The 22,648-nt window shown below is 54.1% G+C and overlaps 4 protein-coding genes across 5 annotated transcripts; 1 reads left to right on the plus strand and 3 right to left on the minus strand.

Annotated features, from left to right (window-relative positions):
- Positions 1 to 1,076: 1,076 nt before the first annotated feature.
- DNAJB13 (DnaJ heat shock protein family (Hsp40) member B13) lies at positions 1,077 to 4,941 on the minus strand. The gene is made up of 8 exons (XM_059840335.1): positions 4,874 to 4,941; positions 4,212 to 4,315; positions 3,831 to 3,992; positions 3,308 to 3,465; positions 2,464 to 2,577; positions 1,706 to 1,819; positions 1,543 to 1,619; positions 1,077 to 1,230 (listed from the first exon to the last, which is right to left on the minus strand). Exons 1-8 carry the CDS (start codon positions 4,939 to 4,941, stop codon positions 1,077 to 1,079), a joined length of 951 nt encoding a protein of 316 aa, XP_059696318.1.
- Positions 4,942 to 5,116: 175 nt separating this feature from the next.
- On the minus strand, positions 5,117 to 15,172 carry PAAF1 (proteasomal ATPase associated factor 1). Of its 2 annotated transcripts, none has more exons than XM_059871172.1 (12): positions 15,021 to 15,172; positions 14,903 to 14,943; positions 14,401 to 14,504; positions 13,996 to 14,085; positions 9,781 to 9,879; positions 8,926 to 9,076; positions 7,674 to 7,868; positions 7,244 to 7,335; positions 6,843 to 6,958; positions 6,195 to 6,277; positions 5,880 to 5,962; positions 5,117 to 5,525 (listed from the first exon to the last, which is right to left on the minus strand). In XM_059871172.1, the coding sequence occupies exons 1-12, from the start codon at positions 15,065 to 15,067 to the stop codon at positions 5,448 to 5,450; spliced, it is 1,179 nt and encodes a 392-aa protein (XP_059727155.1). In that variant the 5' UTR covers positions 15,068 to 15,172; the 3' UTR covers positions 5,117 to 5,447. The 2 variants fall into 2 exon arrangements, with proteins under 2 accessions (XP_059727155.1, XP_059727163.1); XM_059871180.1 differs by having other exon boundaries at positions 14,903 to 14,940; positions 15,021 to 15,152.
- Positions 15,149 to 15,976, plus strand: LOC132340387 (cytochrome c oxidase assembly factor 4 homolog, mitochondrial). Its single transcript, XM_059871391.1, has 2 exons — positions 15,149 to 15,230; positions 15,625 to 15,976. Exon 2 carries the CDS (start codon positions 15,631 to 15,633, stop codon positions 15,877 to 15,879), a length of 249 nt encoding a protein of 82 aa, XP_059727374.1. The 5' UTR covers positions 15,149 to 15,230; positions 15,625 to 15,630; the 3' UTR covers positions 15,880 to 15,976.
- Positions 15,977 to 16,638: 662 nt separating this feature from the next.
- On the minus strand, positions 16,639 to 21,252 carry MRPL48 (mitochondrial ribosomal protein L48). The gene is made up of 8 exons (XM_059871312.1): positions 20,961 to 21,252; positions 20,219 to 20,271; positions 19,926 to 19,963; positions 19,547 to 19,632; positions 18,788 to 18,960; positions 17,552 to 17,654; positions 16,961 to 17,050; positions 16,639 to 16,870 (listed from the first exon to the last, which is right to left on the minus strand). The coding sequence occupies exons 1-8, from the start codon at positions 20,976 to 20,978 to the stop codon at positions 16,796 to 16,798; spliced, it is 636 nt and encodes a 211-aa protein (XP_059727295.1). The 5' UTR covers positions 20,979 to 21,252; the 3' UTR covers positions 16,639 to 16,795.
- Between the last annotated feature and the right edge of the window lie 1,396 nt (positions 21,253 to 22,648).

Consider the following 22,648-nt stretch of genomic DNA (forward strand, 5'->3'; position numbering starts at 1 on the left):
GGCGGGACCGGGACCCTCGGGGCTCTGCGGGGCGATCCCTCGGGATCATGGAATTGTGCTGCTGACGGTGCAGGAGCTGCTGCCCTTTGGACACAATTTAAAGTAGTATCCTACAGCATTTTGGAGGCTGTTTCCAGAATTCCATTTGTAGCTGGATCTCGCTCCAAGTGCAGCCAGCCGGGTGAGGGTTCTGACCTGTCCAGACTTGTGCTCACCTTGGTACAGCCAGGGGCTGGCTCAGCTTTTCCAGGGAAGCGGAGGTCACTGCGGACTGATGCTCTGTGAAGCAGGGGCTGGTTTTGCAAAGCTGAGATGAACTTTGTAAGGAACCGGGAGCGGGTTTGGGCCGGCACTGGCACCGAACGCGGCTCACAGCCAGTGCTGCCCTCCTGTGGACACGCGCGGTACTGCAGTCCCGGCGGGAGCGGGACCCTCGGGGCTCCGCGGGGCGATCCCAGCGCAGAGAACGGCCCGAAACCCCCCGGCCGCACGGACAGCGTGGTGTGGGGCCAGGCACAGGGACACGGGGCTCCTCCTTCCTCTCTACTGGGGTTTACTCCTTGGAAATGACGTTTCTAACATGTTCCCTTCAATACTGCTCTTCCCGGCACAGCCTCCCATTATCCCTTACTGGCACTTGCAATAAACCCCCACTGTGGGGTCTGATCGCAGCAGGGTTAGGGTCTCCTCCCCTTTTTAGGGCACTCTCACCCCTGGAGTGCCACTGGAAAACACTCGGGTTATCTGACCTCTCCCTGTGCTGTCAGGGCTCAGCTTCAGCAGGGACAGATTCTGGGATTGGGAAAATAAAGCACTGAGCCTGGTGAGCCGTGGGTGCCTCCCTGCATGCCCCCAAAATGCTCCCTTGGCTCCCCAGGGCTGCAGAGCTGCTGCTGCAGGGTGGGAGCTGGAGAGCAGAGATCCTGGGCCAGGCCTCAGGGCTGTTGTTTTAGGGTGATCCCGTGTCTTAGGGTTCCCAGCATTTGGAAAAACTTCTGCCCAGTCCCAGTGCTGGCTCCAAAGCCATTTATTGGGGGGGATAAGGGCGGGGGGGGAGAGGGGGAAGGTCCCTGTCCCTAGGGCTGCAGGATGCTTTTCAGGAGTTTTTTCACCTCAGGGCTGAGCCTCTTGGGGAAGATGATGTTGAAGTAGATGTAGAGATCCCCCTTGTGCTGCGGGTCCTGCGCCAGCGGCATCCCCTCCCCGGGCACCTTTTTGTAGTAGGTGGGGCTGCCGAGCAAAGGGAGGGGCTGAGGGGAGCTGTGGCATGGTCCCAACACAGAGCCATGATCCCCAGCCCCACCTGCAGAGCCCCACCTGGGTTTCTCAGGGGATTTGATCCTCCAGCTTCACCCAGGGCATGTCCTCCTCTTCCAGGCTCCAGCATCCACCCACACCCAGCCCTCTCCTTGCCTCTGCTGGCCCCAGACCCAAAGAGGGCCTCCTCCTCCTCCTGCAGCCCCAAACCTGCTGGAAAAGGCTTTGGAGCACCCTGAACTCCTCCCAAGTGCCCACTCCCCCCTGTTTTCCCCTGGCACTTACTCCACAATGTCATTGATGGGGATGTTCAGCAGCCTCCCATCCAGCGTCCACACATCCAGGGTGCATCCAGTCAGTGCCTGCCGGGCGTGGAGGGGCACCAGGAGCTGCTGCTGCAGCCCCAGAGCCCAAAGGGGAGCCTCTGTCCCCTCACTGGGCCCTTTACCTTTGCCAGGGAGATGTTGGCAACGTAAAGGAGATTGTTCTCGATCCTTTTGAACCTTGGGTGAAGCTTCTCTTGGACAACAAAGGTGATGTCAGCTGGAATGATGTTTGGGCCCTGATTGAGGAGAAAAAGGACCACGGAATCATGGAATGCCAGGATGGTTTGTGTTGGAAGGGACGTTAAAATTCACCCAGTTCCACCCCCTGCCATGGGCAAGGTCACCTTCCACCAGACCAGGTTGCTCTAAGCCACATCCAACCTCTCCTTGGAAACCCAAAAATTATTTTATACAGGGAAAACTGACACAAATTCCTGCTCCTTTGTTGCTGTTTTTAGCTGGCTAGAGAGAAGGGAAAAGTATTTTCTTCCCTTAAGAGAAAAAGGAGTCTTTTATCCAAGATGCCTGCACAGCCAAGGGCAAATCCAGAACCGTGTTTCTGCCAGGAAGAAAACCACTCCTTTCAATTATTTGTTCTTTAACCTGCTCTGAGGAAAATCCAGGCTCCTCAGAGTGCTTCTGAGCTGAGTCTCTCTGTGGGGTCCTGCTGCCAAGTGCCCTCAGCAGCGGGAAACCAGAACTTCTTCATGGAAGAGCTTTTTCCATGGAGTGGGCACAGGACTGGAGCTGCTCAGGGTGGGGCATGGAGTCTCCTCTCTGGAGACATCCCAAACCCACCTGGATGGGTTCCTGCCTGGGCAGGGCTGTTGGATGAGGTGATCTCCAGAGGTGCCTTGTTATTGTGCTGTTCTGTGCTCACCTGGTCTCCTTCCTTCTCAAAGGTGACCCTGGTGCCACGCTGCCATCCCGGCTGCACGTCAATGGTCAGGATCTTGTCCCTGATGGTGCTGGTCTGGCCATCCTCGTTCATCACCTGGGCACAGGGCACACGGAGGGGCCCACAGAGGGAGGGAGGGAGCGTCAGCAGGAAAGGGCAAGCCTGGCCTGTACTCCACACCAAGGTGGCTGTGGGTACAAATCGGATCAGATCATGAATCAGATCCATGGAATCATCAGATCCATAGAATCGTGGGATCATTTAGGTCAGAACAGCCCTCCAAGATCATGGAGTCCAATCTTCCCCCAGCACTAACCCATATTCCCAAGTGCCAGAACCACACAGTCCCACATTTATGGGGAATGGGGACTGCACTACAGCCTATTCCAATGCCTGACCTCCCTTTCAGTGCAGAAATTTTCCCTAATGTCCAGCCTAAAGCTCCCCTGGCACAGCTTGAGGCTTTTTCCTCATGTCCTAGAGCAGGAGAGACTCGGGGCTGGGTCCAGGAGGCTGAGACAACAAGGAGGGGGACAGAGGTCACCAAGAGCACAAAAAGGAGACACAATGCAGTGTGAAAATGGAATTGTGGAGCCCAGAACACACCGAGCTCCATCTCTGAGATCAGCCTTCCCACATTGCCTCCCGTGCTGAATTCCCTTTGCCAAGCCGGGGGGGAGAACACTGCTTCAGCTCCTCCTGGGTTTGGTGCTAATCCCTCCCTGCCACGAGCTCCTGGGGCAGGGCCACCCCCAGATCCCCAGCGTCCCCCAGGGAGGGCAGAGCTGACCCCAAAATGCAGCCCCTGCAGCCCCAGAGCCCCTACCCTGCGGGAGATCTTGATCTTCTTGGTGCAGCCGTGGAACAGGTCCTCGAGGGACACGTAGAGATCCCGCACGATGGGGGGGTCCCTGCGCTGGGCCCCCCGGCCTCGGGGCCCCCCAAAGGGCAGCAGCACCTCCGAGCCATCCTCAGCAAAGAACTCTGTGGGAGGGAGCGGGGGCACAGCCCTCACTGGGGTCAGAGCTCCGGGCTCTTTACCTCCCATCCTCTCCCACCTGGAACCACCCCAAGTGTGTTTTCTTTCCAGGAGTGTTTATGGCAGCCTCGCCTCCCTAATCCCACTTTTGGATGGGAATCCCAGAAAGGGTCACAAGAGCAGCTGGGGAAAGCTGACAGCCTGAGCATACACCTCCAGGCCTCCCTGGGGGAAGTCAGGATCTCCCCTCCAAGCACCAGAGGGATCTGAGGGCAGCTGGGCAGGGAAGCATTCCTGGAAAGCCGGCAGCTGCCATGGAATGATGGCAGCCACAGGCAGAGGCCAGCCAGCCCCGAGTGTCCCAGCCTACCTGCAAAGGGGTTGTCCCCTCCAAAGAACTCCCTGAAGACTTTCTCAGGGTTGTTGTGGAACACGTATCCCACGCTCCAGGGGTTGTCGCTCGCATACTCCAAGGGGATGCCACCTTTGAGCCCCTCTTCCCCAAATTTGTCGTAGATGCCTTTCTTCATAGCTTAGGGAACAAGGAAGTGTTGGGAATGGAGGGAGAGCCCCAGCCTGAGGTTTTGTTGGGGTGCAGGCTGGAGAAGAGGGGTCCCAGGAAGTGTGTGCCAGTTCCCAGCTGGGCTGTGGGTCATGGGGCTGGTCCTGCCAGGGAGCAGGAGCTCGCAGCCCCTTCCTGCCCTGCAGTCAGGGCAAGGGGACACTCCAGGAAGGGGACAGTCCCACTTACGGTCGCTGAGCACATCGTAGGCCTCGGCCAGCTGGTGGAACCTCTTGGGGCCCCATGGCTCCTTGCATTTCAGCGGGTGGTACTTCAGAGCCAACGTCCGATAGCTAAGGGTCACAGGATGGTTCGGGTTCAGGGCGATTTTAAAGCCCATCTCATTCCCAGCCCCTGCCATGGGCAGAGACACCTTCCACTATACCAGGCTGGAGAGGGCTTGGAGCAACTTCCAGGGATCCAGGGGCAGCCACAGCTGCTATGGGGAACCTGTGCCAGGGCCTCACCACCCCCCGTATCCCATCCATCCCTGCCTTCTGGCAGTGGGAGCCATTCCCTGTGTCCTGTCCCTCCATGCCTTGTCCCCAGTCCCTCTCCAGCTCTCCTTCAGGCCCTGCAAAGGCTCTGAGCTCTCCCTGGAGCCTTCTCCTCTCCAGGTGAGCACGCCCAGCTCTCCCAGCCTGGCTGCAGAGCAGAGCAGAGCAGAGGGGCTCCAGCCCTCAGAGTACCCCACGGCCCCTCCATTCCCACAGCCAGCCCGGGCTGCCCCGCGCACCCCCAGACCCTTTCCCCACTGTGGGGCAGGGGGAAGGCCAAGGACAGCCCCGCCCGGGGCCGCCCCCGGCTGCCTCCCGGCCCAGGGGGTCTCTCTGATGCCGGGGGTCCCTCACGCCTTCTTGATGTCGTCGGCGGTGGCCCCGCGGTCCAACTCCAGCACGGCGTAGTAGTCCAGCCCCATGGCGTCTCGTTGCTATAGCGACAAGACTTCCGGTCCGCGCCGCGCGGGGCATCAAGGGAAGTGTAGTTCTCCCCTCACTTCCGCACTCTGCCGGGCCCGCTCACTCCGCACCCCGCATCTCTTTTTTCTTAAAAATCCCCAAGTTTCCATGGAAACACATGTATTAACACAGGTGTTATCAAAGCAGCGGTTTATTTCACTCCATACTGTGACAGTCACTTTCACTGCACCCCGTCTCCCCCTTTGTTTATTTATTTGCCCCCACTACAAACAGCCTATTTTCAGCACTGGAAATGCAACCACGACATCACTGCAACACAAGATCCTCTCTAAATTAAAAATTGATCCCAGTTGTGTAGTAGGAAAAAATACGACCTGTTACAAAAACACTGTGCATGGAGCCTGGTCATCACAACAGCCTCAAACTTGTACACACACATCCCAGGAAAATCAGCTTGGAAAAGCCTTTCCCACATGCTTCTCCTTCATTTGGCCCCTTCAAACACCTAAAGGTCAGAAAGTTGGTATCTCCTCACTATTCCATCCCTGCAGCACGTGTAGATTTCCTTCTCCCAAGAAGCCACCTGTAAAAGGGGGAAAAAAAACGGGAACAAGATGGGTCAGGCAGAACACGATTGCTTTTACCCTCTGGATTCTCCCAGCACCCTTTATCCACACTTTTTATAGGAACAAAGCTGCTCCAACCCCACCACTCCAGCCAGCTCCTGCACAACAGAGATAAAGCCAGGGAATTCTGCAGAGGATTGGTTTCTGCAAAATATCAGGATTATTCAGGTGGAAAGAACAAAGATAAGCTCAGAAGTCAGCTGTGAGAAGGAAGGTGCTGAGGTGAAAAGCCTGAGGTAAAGGCAGTGCCTCCTGCCTGGCATCAGCTTTCCCTGCCCACCCTGTCCTCAGGGACAGCCCACGTTCCCCACCTTGTACACGGGGTCACAGTCAGCCTCGGTGAGATCCAGGACATAATCCAGGTCCTGCTGAACAATGAAGCAGGTGCCATCCCCTGCAAGGAAGGCACAGCAGCCAATTAGTGAAATGAGCCACAGACAGAAATTCCAGCGGGAAAAGGCTCCAGTGGGCGAGACATTCCATGGAGGCCCCGTTATGGAGGGGTATGAGGGGTGTGGAGGGTGGAAATCCCAAAGCAAAGGGGCAAGAGGACAATGCCCAGAGAGCACAAGGCTCCCTGACTTGATTCTAGGATTTCTAGGGGCACAGAACAGCCCTGGAATTACCTTGGCTGGCAATGAATCCATCTCGGTACGGGAGCAGAGACAGCACTGGTGCTCCTGACCTGTGGATGACCTGGATTGGAGCACTAGGGAAAGGAGCAGAAACAAGGGATGAGGATTGCTGTCCAGAGCAGCTGTGGCTGCCCCTGGATCCCTGGCAGTGCCCAAGGCCAGGCTGGACAGGGCTGGGAGCAGCCTGGGACAGTGGAAGGTGTCCCTGCCATGGCAGGGGTGGCACTGGATGGGATTTAAGGTCCCTTCAAGCCCAAACCATTCCAGGATTCTTTCCTATGGACTGAGCTAGCAGGGAACAGCAATAAAACTCCACAGCTCAGTTCCAGTCCTGTGCTGGAACGAGGATCAGGGTAAATATCAAGATCCACACAAGGGAAAAGAAATGGGCTGTGTGGGAGGGGGGAATATTGATGATAAGAAGTTTTCTGCCCAATTTATCTACACATATGTGCACACAGATTATACAAATATAAAATTATACAAATGTTTACATAACAAGACAGCACATCAACATAATGCAAGAGGCTCCTGATGCAATGGGTTGCACCCCTTGGAAGTGGCACTGCCTGGCAGCATCCTCTGCCTGGGTCTCTTTTCCAACCAAGCACTGGTTGTTTGCCCCAGGCACCCACTCACTTTGTGTTTCTCACATCCAGCTGGTAGATGTTCCCATCCTGAGTCCCTGCCAGGATGTAGGTGCTTGACAGGAACGTGCAGCAGTTGAAGGCATCAGATCCAACGAAGAGGAACACCTGAGGATTTGGGAACAAACCAAGTGTCAGGCACGTGGGACACCCACGAGAGGGAAGCAGTAATTTATTCAGAAGACAGTACAGCTGCCACTGTTTAATTTTAAATACTGTTTTCCCTGTTCCCAAGTTAAATCCTGAGCAATTCTTACTCCTCACATAAAAATCTGCCCAGGAGGAAGGAGAGAGAGTATCCTTTTATTGCACCAGGATTTGGCTTCTCCTCCAGTTTAGGTTTAACCTGGCTCAATTCCCCATCCCAGTGCCCTGACATTCCCAGATCCTTACTGGCTGCCTGCTCTGCAGTCCCACTCCTTGAAGCTTCTTGTCCTCTCGAGCCAGCAGCAGGATTTTCCCTTCTGTCCCCACCTCACGTTCACCTGGCAAAAGGAACACGGGTAATTCCAGCAGCAGCTGCACAACAAACCTTGGTGGGACCAGAACCCAACAGCTTGGATCACCCCAGCTGAGTGGTGGGCAGATTCCTCCAGATCCCAAGACACCAGGAAGGCCAACAACCACACAGAGCTCAGTCTTCATCACTCAGTGGTGATGAAGGTTGATAGGGCTGAATTCCCCCCAGGACTGGAGCGCTCTGCTCCCTTCCCACGGTGCTACAAGGGCAGGGAGCAGCATTCCCAAGGCTTGGGATTCCTGGGGCCAACCCTAAGCAGTCTGGGCCAGGGAGACGAGGGGGTTTTAAGGCAAAGGCCCTTACTGGGAGGTTTCTCAGGTGAGCCCAGGTTGAGGGAGCTGTCAGCAGTGCCCACGGCGATGCCGTTGACGGGCGAGCCGCAGTCGGCGATGACGCCCAGGCAGGCAGACTTGCCACAGTCCCAGAGACGGGCAGTGCCATCCCTGGAGCAGGACAGCACGTTCCTTCCCCGATCCACAATGGCAGTGTCCAGGATACCTGCGTGACAGCAAACACTGTGTCCATACAGACACAAAATGCACCCTATTTCCCAAGTACTCGACTGCTGGCTCCAGGCCACTGTCCCCAGTGACAGCAGTCACACACAGACAAGCTGTGCTCCTAGAAAAAGGTGCCTGTGGAAGGCAGCAGTTCCCAGAAAACCCCACAGAGTGGAACCACCATCTGGCACAAAGGGAAGATTTCATCAATCAAATGATCAGCAACACCTCACCTCAGCCCGAGCTGGTGCCACACAAAATTAACCTCTAATTTGGGCAGAAAAGAGCCTGGCACTTTTAAACATCCTCATTTTCACCCCTGGATAATCCCAAAAGCAGCATCCCTGCTGTCCAGCTACAGCAACATCCAAAGAGCAGTGTCTGCTGGCACTAAGATCCCTTAACTACTTTATTATACTGTGGGCTGTCAAATTTGGAGCTGGAAAATGACAGTGGTTTTCTTAGCAGAGAACAGCCAGGTGGTCAGAAGATTTAATTGGCACTTTTCCTACAGAAGCTCAAAGGACAGGATAAGCCAGGCAAACAGACTGCAGCAGTTTGGGCTGGAGGAATGAGCAGTGACTAAGGTCACCTGGACAGTGACTGGCAGCGTCACTCTGACCAAGGTTCTGCCACACCATCTGGTTTGGTTAGGGGACATGGCTGCAAAAGCATTTTTAATGCCCACAAACAGATTATAGAATGGCTTGGGTGGGAGGGAACCTTGAAGAACAAGTTCCAACCCCCAAATCCTGTAAGAGCAACAGCAGGTTCAGCACAAGATGGGGTTTTGAGTTAATCAAGTTTAGGGCAGCCAGCCACAGGGTTTATTAACCTCTCAATGAAGCTCAGCACCTCGTGGGACAGGGAAAACCAGAGCCTGGACACAGCAATTGGCAGCCCAGGGAAGAGAAAATTTGGGGTAGAGTTTGTGGCATCTGATGCCACATTCCAGACATGAAACACAGAGTGCAGCAGGCTGGCAACTGGACATCAGCCCTGGAGTGCAAGGCAAGTACACACACAGCAAATGAAGCATTTCAAGGGCTCTGTACCTCCTTTGTGACCTTTAAATGTTACTACACAGCTGGCATCTTCTGCTGACCAGATCTTTAGCTGGGCATCCATTCCCCCACTGAGAACCACGAGGCCCGATGGGAAAAACCTGCAACAATTCACATCATACACATGGCCTTCCAGAAGTCTCTGGAAAAACAAAGAACTACGTGCTAGTTCCATTGTCATCGTCCTCGTGCCGAGCAGTTGTTGAGTTATGACACTGGGAAGCTTCTCACATGGGCAAAGGATTAAACCCAAATCCTCTGGCTCTGCATTGCTGGAATGGAGTGGTCTGAATTTGGGGCAGTCAAAGAGGTGACTCTGGGCCTTCCCTTTACCATTTGAGCAGCTAATTACACAGTAAAAGACAATACATTTGCTTCTAAATACGGGTTAGATGTCTTTATCCTCTGCCAAACAAGGAGCTGACAGGTCAAACTCCACAAGAAGAAGCTTCCCCCTTTACTGGGAAGGCCATAAGCCAGGATGTAGCTAATCCAGCACCAAAATCCTTTTTCCCCAGCACCAAAATCTTTCTTCCCATGGAGGATAGGGGCTGTCAATGACCTGTTACTCCTGACATCCTCAGTACTTCTCAGTACTGAGTTACTACTTCAGTACTGAAGTTACTCCTGACATCCTCAGTACTTCTCTGAGCAATATCCCCCTTGGGAGAAGCCACCTTTTCCAACAGATTTGACTTAAAGCCTCCAAGATGCCCAATTTCAATTAGCTTTTCATTAAAAAGCCAGATTCTTCACAGGGTGTGGTCAGCCTGACCAAAGTCATGGCCTTCAGGACTTCAGGAATGTCACAGACAACACAAAAACATCCAAGCCAGATGTTCTTACTCTTATTTCTCCGTTTGCAGCCTGCCATATTTTCATGGTCCCATCCGTGCTGGTAGACACACCAAGTCCTCCACCACTGGAAATATCAAGGCAGGTAATCTGCAGGAAGGTAAAAGCACCAAGAATTACCTTTATATAATTCTGTATATAAACATTTCTGCTCAAGAGCCTAGTTCTGTACAGGGGGAGACCTGCTAAGTACATTCTCTGCCTGTGGCTCTGCAAGGCCAGGAGAAAAAGGGATGCTGAGGCAGAAGCCTGCACAAGCAGCAATTGTATTCCAGGCTTATCCCAGGTGGAAGAGAAATCTGGACTTTTCTAACAGGTCCTGTAAACAGATGAGAAAACAGCTCAGGGTAACTGGCCTGACTCACAAGCCCACAAGACACAGTTTGAGATATTTATGAAGCCAAATTCACAGCCTAAATTTGCTGAAACACTGAACCCAAAACTAGTTGTTTATATGAACTGGGGTCCCTCAGAAGAAGGACAGGGAGGGACTGGAGCATGTCAAGGGAAGGTGTGGCATTCACATTCTCTGAATAGAGAGATAATTCTCTCTCCCAGGCTTTTTCCTAGAGAAGCACAGAGAGAAGAAGAGAAAACAGTTCTTAGCTCTACTTGCTGCTCCTGTTTTTGCACATGTGAGATGTGTTAGGAAGATTGTTTACCTGAAGAGAGTTCCTAATTGGATTCTGGTGATAGTTGTTTATATTAAATAGCCTATTGAGTCAAAGCTGTGTCCTAGCTATCTCAAGACAGTCATGGGTTTTTCTTTAGTATTCTTTGTAGTATAATGTAACATAATATAGTTTTAATAAAACAATTGTACAGCATTCTAAATCAGTAGAGTCAGATACCAATCATTTCCTTTGTTGGGGGCACCCTGTTTTACTATAGGAAGGGAAAGGAGCTGGGAAGGGTCTGGAGCCCCAGGAGGGGCTGAGGGAGCTGGGAAGGGGCTCAGCCTGGAGAAAAGGAGGCTCAGGGGGGGCCTTGTGGCTCTGCACAACTCCTGCCAGGAGGGGACAGCCAGGGGGGTCAGGCTCTGCTCCCAGGCAATGGGGACAGTAGGAGAGGGAACGGCCTCAGGCTGGGCCAGGTTGGACATCAGCACCAATCTCCTCATGGAAAAGGGTTTTAAACAGTGGAAGGGGCTGCCCAGGGAGGTTCGGAGGTGTCCAAGGAAGGGCTGGATTTTGCACTCAGTGCTCTGAGCTGATGACAAGAAGGGGATCAGGCACAGCTTGGGCTCGGTGATCTCAGAGGTCTTCTACGGCATTAGCAATTCTGTGAGCTGCACTTGCATTGCATTTTTTGAATTGAACTTCCAGGCTGTGGGTGGGGAAAAAAAAAAATCCGCTAGAGCGGTAAAACCCATGGACAGGAATAAGAGATGCAGACGGGCTCTAGGCAGGACAGGGTTAAGTTTTCCAGCAGCAGGAAGGGCAGGGCCAGGAGGAGGACGTTCCCGATCCCACCTCTCCGTGCGGCGGCGGGAAAAAGTTTCACTTTTCCCGCTTCCCTTCTCGCCGGCCGGGTCCCTGCGGTCGGTCCCTGTCCCATTGCTGTTCCCAGTGAGTCGCTGCCTTCGGTACTCCGGTTCCCCTCTGCAGCCTCCCACCGAGCTTAGCGTGGGAGCGCTAAATTCGGGAATACCAATCCCAAGCCACCAAGGGTCGAGATAAGGAGAGCTCTGCCCGCAGCGAGTTGGAAGCAAGTTTGAGCTGAGTGTTTGGCGTGTTACGTACAGTCGCTGGTCACGATGTGGCTTAGTCAGCTCTTCGTGGAGTGGTACCTGTACAGGTTTTTATTTCCCTGTGTGGTCCTGGTAATGCACTTTAACAGTTTAGAGAGATGGTTCAAGATTCTAATGTGCATGGATTTTGTGGTATCAACTTGTGGCGTTATACACTACCTCCAGGAGACCATTAATAATGGTTCACAGTCCGTGGGGGGAACGGGGGACGAATACTTTCACAACCTTTTCACCTCCTTTAACTCCTTTAAGCCTCTTAAAGCACCTTTTGAGCTGCCTATGAATACTGAAGAAAGAGCAGACAGAACCACAATGTGCTATCTCCTCCTTGCGGTCTACATCACCCTTATGGTCTACTTCATCTTCAGAGTTACAAAAGAGATTACTGGGAAGGTCTTTCAGAGAGTGGATAATGATGAGTGGAAAGGAAGGTGGGAGAAAATCGGCCAGCTTTTGAAGGAGTATTCAGCTCCAGTGGTTTGGAAGTTCACCCCTCAACAAATACAGGACCCCGTTAAAGCGGCAGAATATCTGAAAGAGAAACGCTGCGGTGGTTGCAGGGAGGAGCAACTTACTGCACTCTGCTGGGCCCTGGCCACTCTGTATCGGGCACTGCTGGATACCAGCCAGTCCCCTCAGGAGGAAGAGGAGGAGGAGGAGGAGGAGGAGGAGGAAAGCAGACCAACAAGCACTGCGGCCACTCAAACTGCAGCTGCACCAGAGGAACATCCCATGCCGGGAGCAGTCGCTGCTGATCAGAACACACCCAACACCAAATTAGTTTCCTTAGTGAGGGATGAAGAGTCCTCAGAAGAGGAGGAAGAGTCCTCAGAAGAGGATGAAGAGGCAGAGATAATGAGGGAATCCCAGCGTAAGCTGCAGTCAGTCCGAGAACGTTTCACCCGCCGTGCGGATCAGTCCTTACTGCTCTGGCTGTATGAGTGCTGGTTTGCAGGGGCCCACGTGGATGTACTGCTGGACAGCTCTGAAGCCCAGCAGCTGGGATCCCTGTCCCGGGATGTGGCCATCGACAGGGGGCTGGGGAGAAGGAGAGGAACCCAGAGCCTCTGGATGCGCCTGGTGGGAAGCGTGAGGGCGGCATACACCGCGGACGAGCTGCTGCTGCAGCGGGACAGCTGGAGCACCAGGCTGGAAGGGGTGCAGTACCTGACAGAACTCTCCATGGCTGACATTCTCTTTGGGAACACACAGAACAGTCAGTGCCTGGACGATCTGGACAGAGCCTGCTGCACCTGGGACATGTGGCTGGCGTTGAAAAGGAGCGCGTCGCCGCTCTACGCCAAGGCACTGTCATTGGTCACGTGGAACAGGAACCTGAAGGTGCTCAAATTAAAGGCCTTCATCTGGGACTACAGACCGAAACCCTCTTCCCTGCCACAGGACAGCTCCTCCTCTGAGGAAACACAGCCCAAGGAAGGTGCAGCCTGCGGTGATGATCCCTGCACAATATGCCATGAGGAGCTGGGCAGAAACTCGTGTGAGCTGGAGTGTGGGCATGAATTCCACAGAGAGTGCATCAGGACGTGGCTCCAGGAGCATTCCAGCACCTGCCCCATCTGCCGTGACTACGCTGTCCTTCCTCCAGCAAGGAACAACTCACAGCCTTACAAAGCCAGGCCTTGGAAAAGATCAGGGTTTTAGAAGAGCTCCCAAAGAAAAGTGCTGAACAGACCAAGGTCTTATAGAATGGACCGGATTGATTTCCTATGGCTCAGAAGTACGAGTGAAAAAATGGCAGCAGGAGAAAAAAAATAGAAGAATTTAAAAGTCAGCTAAAAAAGCCCCTGGATACCAATGAGAGGGGCTGGAAATCCACTGGGGACAAGGAAAAGCAGTATAATGGATAGAAACATGTATCCTGAGACATTTGGGAGGGACAGCCTTTGATTAAAGGAATGATTCCTGTGCTTTTGTGTGTATAGACATAGTTGGGTGGTGTGGGATCTGGGCATGAGTAGATGGGATAGAATGGTGGGTGGGGAATGTCCTGGTTCTGGCTAGGACAGGGTTAATTTTTACAGGAGCAGGAAGGAGCACATTTGGGATATTTGGTCACATGGGTTTTGTGTTCCTTGTGGTGAGCAGATCTCTTCCCTGTCCTGTACATTTTATTAATATTGTTGCTACTGCTGCTTTTTTAATTGCATTGCTGTTCTCAGTAAATTGTTTTATCTCAACCCCTGAACTTTATCTTTTGTGCCTCCAATCCCCATTTGCTGCAGGGTGAGCAGGGAAGGAGTGAGTGGCACATGGTCCAGGGTATTCCAGTGGGAACACCCAAATTCCTAAACCCCAAGATGAGAGTTCCATCTCCATTGCAACCCCTCACACCCAGATCCACACTCCAAGCCACCCCTCACTGCGAGGACACCACAGACAGGGATGTGAGAGTTGCCAGTCACACCCAGAGGTTCTCACCCCACAAAGCTACTCACACTTTTCTGATGAATCCTGCAAAAACTTGTGTATGGAGCCAGGAACTTTGTGGACACATTTTCGTGAGGACAAGAAATGAGGATGCTTTTCTAGGGGGAGAAACGAGGAAAAAAAGGAATTAGAAGTGCTGTTAGTCCTGAAACAGAGGTTGCCAAGGTAGAACTGTGGACTGGACCCAGCTGTGGAATCAGAGTTTGAAAATCGATGGGAGGGTCAGTGTGGGGCTCATCTCAGGATGCAGGTGGGAAGGGATGGCTGCTCCTGGTGGGAAGGTGGGGACCAGCTCCAGGGCTCTGCACAGCAGGACAGGACTGTGCAGGGCACGGGTAACAGCTCGGGCTGTCAGAGCAGCCCCCTTTATGCACGGGGAATGTCACCAACCCCTCTCCCCCCAGCCCTGGCACCTTGGTGACTTCCCCGACCACGAATCCCTCGGAGGCCGCGATGTCTGGGACGCCGTCGGAGCTGAGCCCGCGCCGGGTGACGCTGCCATACAGGGTGGCCTTCCCTGGGGGGACAGCAGCCGTCAGCCCCAGCACCCACAGGGACCCCAAATGTTCCCCTCCCACTCAGAGGGACCCCAACCTCCCTCACCCACAAGGAGCTCAGACGTCCCCATCCCCTCCCGACGCCCTCAGGATCCCCAAATGACCCCACGCCCTTTAAAACCAAAGGGATCCCCAAACCACCCCAGTCCCTTCTAAACCAAGGGACCGCAGGGTACCCCAGCAGCCCCGCTCCCTGCTAACACACAGGCACCCCGCCACCAGCCCCTATTGCAAAGGATCCCCCGGCCACCCCCATCCGTTTCTGCTCTCTGAACACCCCTCACCCCCAGACCACTCTCGATCCTCCCTGATCCGTCTCACCCTCACGCCCCCCTCGAGGCCTCTTCAGGCCACTCACCGGGGCTGCGGCAGCTCAGCCACGCCTCGCCCTCGTCCCTGCTGTAGAGAAAAGAAGCGGCTGTGAGCGGGGCAAGGAGTGGGACCAGGACAGGGACAAAGAAAGGGACTGTTCACACCTCAGCGCCCGGCTCCAGTCGCTCTGGATCCGCAGCGTCGCCGCCATCTTTGCCGAGGTAACTGCACGCACTTCCGCCTCTTTACTTCCCGTAGACCCCCGCGCGAGCGGAATAGGGAGAAGCCCACCAATCAGCGAGCGCCGCCGCGGCCGTGCCGCATCCCGGAAGTGCCGTACAGAGATCCTGTCTTAAAGGGACCGCGCTGCGCTGGTACGGGGGCTGCGCCCATGGGCGGGGAGGGAGGGAATCGGGAGGGGGCTGGACATCCCTGGGGAATGAGGACCTTTGGGAGGGGAGGAGGGTGCTGGACATCCCTGGGGAATGAGGACCTTTGGGAGGGGAGGAGGGTGCTGGACATCCCTGGGGAATGAGGACCTTTGGGAGGGGAGGAGGGTGCTGGACATCCCTGGGGAATGGGGACCCTTGGGAGGGGAAGGGTGGGGATTGAGGAGGGTGCTGGATATCCTGGGGGAATAGGTACACTCGGGAGGTTGCGGAGGGCGCTGGGCGCCCAGGGCTGGGGTGCCCGGGGCGGGGGGGGTGCCGAGGGCTCCCTCCGGGTGTCCCCGAAGCCACCGGGCCGCACCGCCTGCCCCGCCCGCAGCGCCCCATGGCGAAGGCCGGGCACGGCTGGAGCGGCGCGGCGGCGGAGCGGAGCGAGGCGGAGGAGGGCGAGGACCCGCTGGACGCCAGGATCGCGCGGAGCGGCTGCCTGGAGCAGCACCGGCAGCTGCAGGAGTGCATGGCAGAGCGGCGGGACTGGCGGCACTGCCAGGAGCAGGTCCGCGCCTTCGGAGCCTGCATGGCCCGGCGGCAGCAGCGGCAGCGCGGGCCCGGCCCGGCCCAGCTCCCGGACTGACACTGCCCGGACAAACAGACCCTTTCCGGCTTTATTTTTGTCCAATCGCTTGGAAAACCGGATGGAATTGTTAGGAAATTAAATTTGGAGTTTGTCAGCCCTCGGCTTGGTGTGTGCCAGTGGGAGGGGGGAGCTGGTTTGGAGGATACAGCATCAAGCTGTGCCACGGTACGTTCAGGTGGGACATCGGGAGGAATTTCTTCATGGAAAGGGGTTTTAAACATTGGAAGGGACTGCCCAGGGAGGTTTGGAGACCTTCATCCCTGGAGATGTCCAGGAATGACTGGACATGGCACTCAGTCCTCTAGGCTGGTGACAAGGTGGGGACTGGGCAGAGCTTGGACTCAGTGATGCCAGAGGTCTTTCCCAACCAAAATGATTCTGTGGTCGTGAATTTCCAGCCCAAAATGTCCCAGGCCAGGAGCATTCACAGCAATCAGGCTGGGTCTTGGCTCCAGAAAAGATTTTTACTCCATGTCCTCTGTGCCATCCTAAGGCTTTTGCCAGCAGTGATAAATCCTATTCTGTGGGACGTGAGGTTATCTCCTGGGAAGCCACAGAAAAATTAGGAATGGGAGAAAAATGGATTCCCATCTGCCCACCACCTGCTGGCAAATAAGCCATGAGAAAGAAAATAAAATTGCTTTTTTGCATGGCTTTTGTCAGAAGGAAGGTTCCAGGCTAGTTCCCAGGGATGTGGGTGCTGGGAATACCAAGAGGCTGGGCATAGAAGCACAAGCAACACCTGGACAGCACCAGTTTGAGGGAAGAGTGTAAATATAAACACATTGTTTATTTTTATTGGTTGCCAACAGTGGGAATTCCTCCCAATTCACCAAGTTACCAGTACAGAGCTCATGGAAGCACCCTCTGGAGGCTGGAACAGCCCATGGATGGCAGCACATTGTTCCTCACCTCAGGACATCTCTGCCAGCAGCTCTTCCAGCTCTGGTCGAGACTTCAGCCGGCTCTTGAAATCGGCTTCCGTGTGCTGTGGAGGGAGGGAAAACCACCACAAATCAGGATCACACAAACCTTTCCCTGCTTCCTACAGGGGAAGCACTGGGAAGTGTAACCCTACCTGTTTCATCAACAGGTGCACCCCCTCAGGCTGGCTACTCTGAATGATTTCCAGCAGGATGGGAGCAAACGTCGAGCTCAAACCACGGATCTGAAAGCAGAAATGACAGAGCTGCAGGAGAACAATCCCAGGGGACTCTGGGTTGGAAGGGACCTTAAAGATCATCCAGTGCCACCCCTGCCATGGGCAGGGACCCCTTCCACTGTCCCAGGCTGTTCCAGCCTGGCCTTGAACACCCCCAAGGATGGGGCAGCCACAGCTTCTCTGGGCACCCTGTGCCAGGGCCTGCCCACCCTCCCAGGGAACAATTCCTAATTCCCAATATCCCATCCATCCCTCTGAGTTTCTCCACTCACCCATCCCCAAACATGACTTTTCTACCTCTCATATCAATTATTCAGCAGAAAATAGAAAATAAATCTTCTGCCTGAAACACAGAGCCAGGAAATCCTCCTGGGTTTCTAGTTTAGGAGCAACACTCAGCAGAAAACGTAACCAGAGTTTTTGCTTCTATTTGTGCCCAAATGTTGCCTTTCATCTGTTACATGTTTGAGGGGTTTGTGGAGCCTGTGATGGGATCCCAGCTCCTACCTGGACAACCCTCTGGTGGGTGGTAAGGACTGCATCCAGCTGCATTTTGGATCCCCTCTCTTCCAGGAACAGCACCTCGTTGGTTTTGGTGGGCATGGCGTAGCTGCAGGAGCCAGAGGGCAGTGCTTAGCACAGGCAGGATATTTACAGGGATGAATCACCCTCCCCAGCAGAGAATGGGCCAAGGAGATTAACTTTTCAGGGGAAATTAATTATGCAAAGGATGTATCTTGCAAATCATGTGCTGGCAGAGGCTGGGTGTTTTGCTGGAAGGAGATAAGGAGGAAGCTCTGCAGCACTGCTGCCAGCAAAAACCTGGACTAGCTACAAACACCAGCCTGAGAACCTTTAACTTCTTCACAGCTCAAGAAAAGCAACAGTTCTGATTTAGTTTGTCTTTTGGGACAGAGCTAAAATCTGCTGCTGCAATGCACCACTGAAAATACGTTTCTACCTCAGATTTAATGGGAATGTGACTGGGAGTGGATCGGACTCTGCTCAATGCTGAGACACCCCAGTTTCCTCATCCCCATTCACACAATCCAAGCTCCACCCTACTGCCCACCTTTTCCCCTCAATTCCCAGTCTGAAGGGCAAATCCTTTCTTCCTCTGCACACTGAACCACCTCAGAGGGTACAAGGGAAAAGCACACATTTTAGAGTGCCCACTGGTTTATTCCCTGCTGGCAGCTTTTCCCAACACCTGCAGCTCCCTGGGAGCACTTCAGGCACCAAGGGGCTGCCTGACATTCCTCAGGTATTATAGTCAGAGGAGTGGCTGTTGGAATACACCTTTTTTGGAGAACTAGGGTGCTCCTGAAGCATCCTCTCCTCCTAAACTGAAGTAGCAGGAAGTTCACCCAGCACCTTCAGGGCTTTCCCAAGGTTGTTCCAGTTTGGATAAGCAGGGTGGTATGCAGAGCCTGGATCACAAACCATGAAGGAAAACCAGCAACAACTGTCAGCAATTCCCAGGCTCTGCACCCACAGGCTTAAAGCCCTTTCCTCAGAGGAATAAGATGTAACAGCTATTTTTTCCTTGGAATCTGTTCAAGTCAGTGCCTGAAAAAATCGATGCTTCTAAATAAAGCATCCAAAATTGTACAGATGGACAAAAGGAGACCACAGGGCAGGTGAGAGGTTTGGATTGACATCCAAATGGGAATCCTTCAGGGAGCCTGGAGTGTGCCCTGATGTGCAGGGGGCCATAATCCAGAGGGACAGATTTCCTCCTACCTCTCATTGACCCGGATGGAGAGACGGTTGCAGAGCCTGTGCACATACTGAGCAAAATGCTCCACCAGGCACAGATCATAGGAAGTCATCTGGATGTTGATATCTCCATACTGGTACTCAGTGCCAGCACTGATCTCTTTCATCTGCACTTTTTCCTTTCTCCTCTTTGGAGCCTGTTTTCCAAGAGAAAATACAGCAAGATAAAATAGAGAGCATCTGGTTTGAGCAATGCTGGGAAGAAAGGCTCAGCTCTTGGATGGCCTCACACAGAAAACACACTTGTGCTTTGATTCATTTCTTCCAGAAGAAGAAAGGAAGGAGTAAAACCAGTAGAAATAAACCTGCTGTTTATTTCAGTTCCTGTCTAAAAGGCTTCTTGTTGTTTCCTCCTTCCACACCAGTGGATTTCCAAATCTCAGGGAGTGTGAAAAGGTTCCATGCAAGTGAGAGCTGCTCACAATATTCAGGTGTTGAATTGAATTATTAATCAACCTCAGGAAGAGGTTCCTCCCTTCCCAAGCTGGAATGTGCTGGACAAAAGGAAGCATTTCTGCAGTGTGGTGAGTGGGTATTTCATGGAATCACAGAATAGTTGGGATTGGAAAGAACCTTAAATCCCATCCCATTCCAATGGGCAGGAACACCTTCCACTGTTCCAGGCTTCTCCAAACCCCATCCAGCCTGGCGCTCTGAGATGGGCATCCACATGTTTCAGGATCACCTTGGGAAGGAAGCACAGAGGGAAGTCCTTCTGCCTACCTCCTTTGGGAGCAGGTATTTAAACCTGCCAATTCCATGTGTAGGTCGGGACCTGTAGGATCTGTGGGAAGCCAGGAGTGCATCACCTGAAAATAAAAGCAGAGCAAATGTGTTTCCAGCTGCAAACAAACATCTGCAGGTGCTCTGAGAGCCCCAAATTATGGTCACATAACACCACCTGCTTAGCCAAACAGGGCAAAAAATAAGAAAATGCTGGAAAAAACCCATATGGATGTGGCAGAGCATCTGCTCTGGTTATTTAACCAGTACAAAATTGGCTAAAAAAACCCCCAAAATGCAACACAAATGATCTAATGTTTAATATTTATTTGAGGGAAATGAATTTTTGCCTCAAAACTAGATTAACAACAGACCTTACCTGCAGCACACAGAAGGTTTTCTCTGGCTGTTGCTGCTCTGTAGGAAAAAAGATAATAATTAGTAACTCTGATTTCCCTCACTTACAGAAAAATATGAGACCAATGTCCTTTTGCAAAGGCACAGCCTGATCCCATCAGCACAAAGACTCCCCCTTTTCCCCATCCCACAGCACTTTCAGCTCCCAGCTCAAAGTCTTAACTCCACTATTAGAAGATTTGGGGAAAAAAAAAAACCAAACAAAAAAACAGGGAAAAAAACAAGGCAATTTTTTGGTCATGTTTGTTTTCTCACCTGCTGAGGGCCAACACCTGCCTGAGCAGCACTCCCTTCTCCGAGCACAGCACCTGCAGGGGTTAAAACACAGCAGGGTGGCAGATCTGCTGGGAATTTTCTCTAGGTTACTACACCTCTAGGATAGGACCCAGGGAAGGGCTGGAGCTGTGTCTGGAGGGGTTTAGGTGGAGATCAGGGAAAGGTTCTTCCTCCAGGGGTGCTGGGCACAGCACCAGCCTGACCGAGCTCCAGGAGTGTTTGGACACCACTCCTAGGAACACGGCGGGATAGTCCATGAACAGCCCTCGGGCCTGTCCCACCTCCACACGGATGGAAGAGACAGCTCATCCATCCGGCAAAGAGCTTTGCTGTCGCCAAACCAGGGTGGGGGATAAATATCGATGTCCCAAATGTCCCAGTGTAGAGAGACAGGGATCTGACAGAGACCACGGAGACAAGGATTGTAATCGAGCTGGGTGTGTGAGGATGGGCAGCTGGGGTGTATGGGTGTCTCGGCCCCTGGTCCAGGAGCACCAAGACAGATCCAGGGCACGATCTCAAGTCTGGACCCCCTCAGGATCACCCCCACACTTCCTTACGAAACCAAACTCGGGTCGGATCAGGGCCTCCAGCATCAGGGCTGGGACTGCCTCAGCACTCCCAGTGACCGAGGCTACGCCCCCGTTCCTGTTCCTCCCCTCCCCTCTGTCCCCGCGTCCTTCCCCGTTCCCACTCCCCTTTCCCGCGGCCATCCCGGTACCTTCGGCACTGCCGCCATCTTCCGGCGCCACGGTCCGTCGCTTAAAGCGTTCCCCCTTCATGCCTCGGTACGCCCCCATTCAGCTCCCCCCGTTCCGCTGCTCGCTCCCCGCGTTCCGACCACCAATGCCTCCCGTGAATTCTAATTTTCGGACAGCTCCCCGCTCCGTCCACCAAGAACTCCTGTAGGTAACGACTTTTGGACAACCCGCGGCACTGGCGGGGCCCTGGCGTCCTGAAGGGGGCAGCGGGAAGGACGCGGGGGTGCGGGCAGTAATGGCGGACGCCTCGTTCATGCCTGTTAACACGCGGCGGGCAGCGCCGCCACGCGGCAGCGGCTGCACAGCGCACCCTGCACTGCGCCTATCACCGCGCGTCCCGCCCGTTACGGCCCGCCCTCGCGTACTGATTGGTCGCAAGGCACGTCCATCACGGCGCGGCGGCCATGTTGAGTGTGGCATAGCCACGTTGCAGGGCTGAGGGCGGTGCCCGGCCCCGCCCAGCGTGGTGCAGCGGCCACCTTGAGTGTGGAGGCCCGGCGGCCATTTACTTGGGCCTTTGGTATGGCTTTAAAAAGGTGAAGTATTTATGATCACGAAATCCTAAGCGTAGGAAGGCTGGGCTGGCGGGAACCTCCTCTCTGATATCCCAGTGGGAGAGCAGGTGGGCAGGGGATCTGCCTGGGAAGAGGTGGGCCTGTGGTCCTCTGCCCGCCGGGCCTGACAGTCTGGACTTGGCACAGGGAAACACATCCCATGTCCAGCTGACTCTTCCACACAAACCTTAATTTCCCACAGGTTCTTTTCCCTCCTCCTGGCTCCCTTCTCACCAGTCTGGCTCCAGTTTCCCTCTTCTTCCATAGCAGGTGCTCACTCTGGAGCCCACATCCCTGAGTCCCCTTCCTGGAGCTGTTCCCTGCCTGGGAGCTGGATTTTGAGTCAGGATTTCCCACCCTGCTGACCGCTGGCTGCTCCAATTGCTCTCAGAACTGTCAGAGCTCCTGATGGACTTTCCCCCTCCAGCTCATCCACGTGGCAAGTTCATGTCCTGCTCTGTGACCCAGCCCTGTCCTGCATTTCTCAGAGCCCACAGCTCCAGACACACACTGGGCACCCTCGGTGTCCATCCCCTCTGCAGTGGTGCACGGAGGGGACAGAAGGAATGTGAAGGGACAAGCTTTGTGTCTGCACCTGCCCAGCACATGGAGAGAGCAGAGGGGATCCATGGCACCTTTGCTCTTTGCTCCACAGTGCAAGGACACGTGTTCCCAGCTCCGAGCTCTGTTTTCCTGGCGCTCCCGGGACATGACAGAACTGCCCACGTGGAAGTTTTCCTGCCCTTTGATCCCACCTGGCATGCCAGCCTGGGAATGACTCTTGTGTAAGGATCACTGTGGGAGTCTGAGCTGGGTTAAGGCTGGCACTCCCACTCCAGGAAACCTGGGCTTCTCCTCCCATGACCCTTGAAGCCCCAGAGGAAATTGAGGAGGGGCAGCTGTGACTGGAGGGGGTGGCTGGTCCTGTGTTTGTAGGGAAAACTGAGACAAGCACCACAATTAATGAGGATGACTCCTAATTCCCTGCCCTCCAATGCTGTGTGCCCATGGAGTGGGAACTCACCTTTCTTCCACCCCCAAAACGTGGCTGAGTGTGGGGTAAGGCAGTAACAGATTGCAGGGATTGCTGTTGT

Source organism: Haemorhous mexicanus, chromosome 2 (genome assembly GCF_027477595.1).
Source record: "Haemorhous mexicanus isolate bHaeMex1 chromosome 2, bHaeMex1.pri, whole genome shotgun sequence".
NCBI lineage: Eukaryota > Metazoa > Chordata > Aves > Passeriformes > Fringillidae > Haemorhous > Haemorhous mexicanus.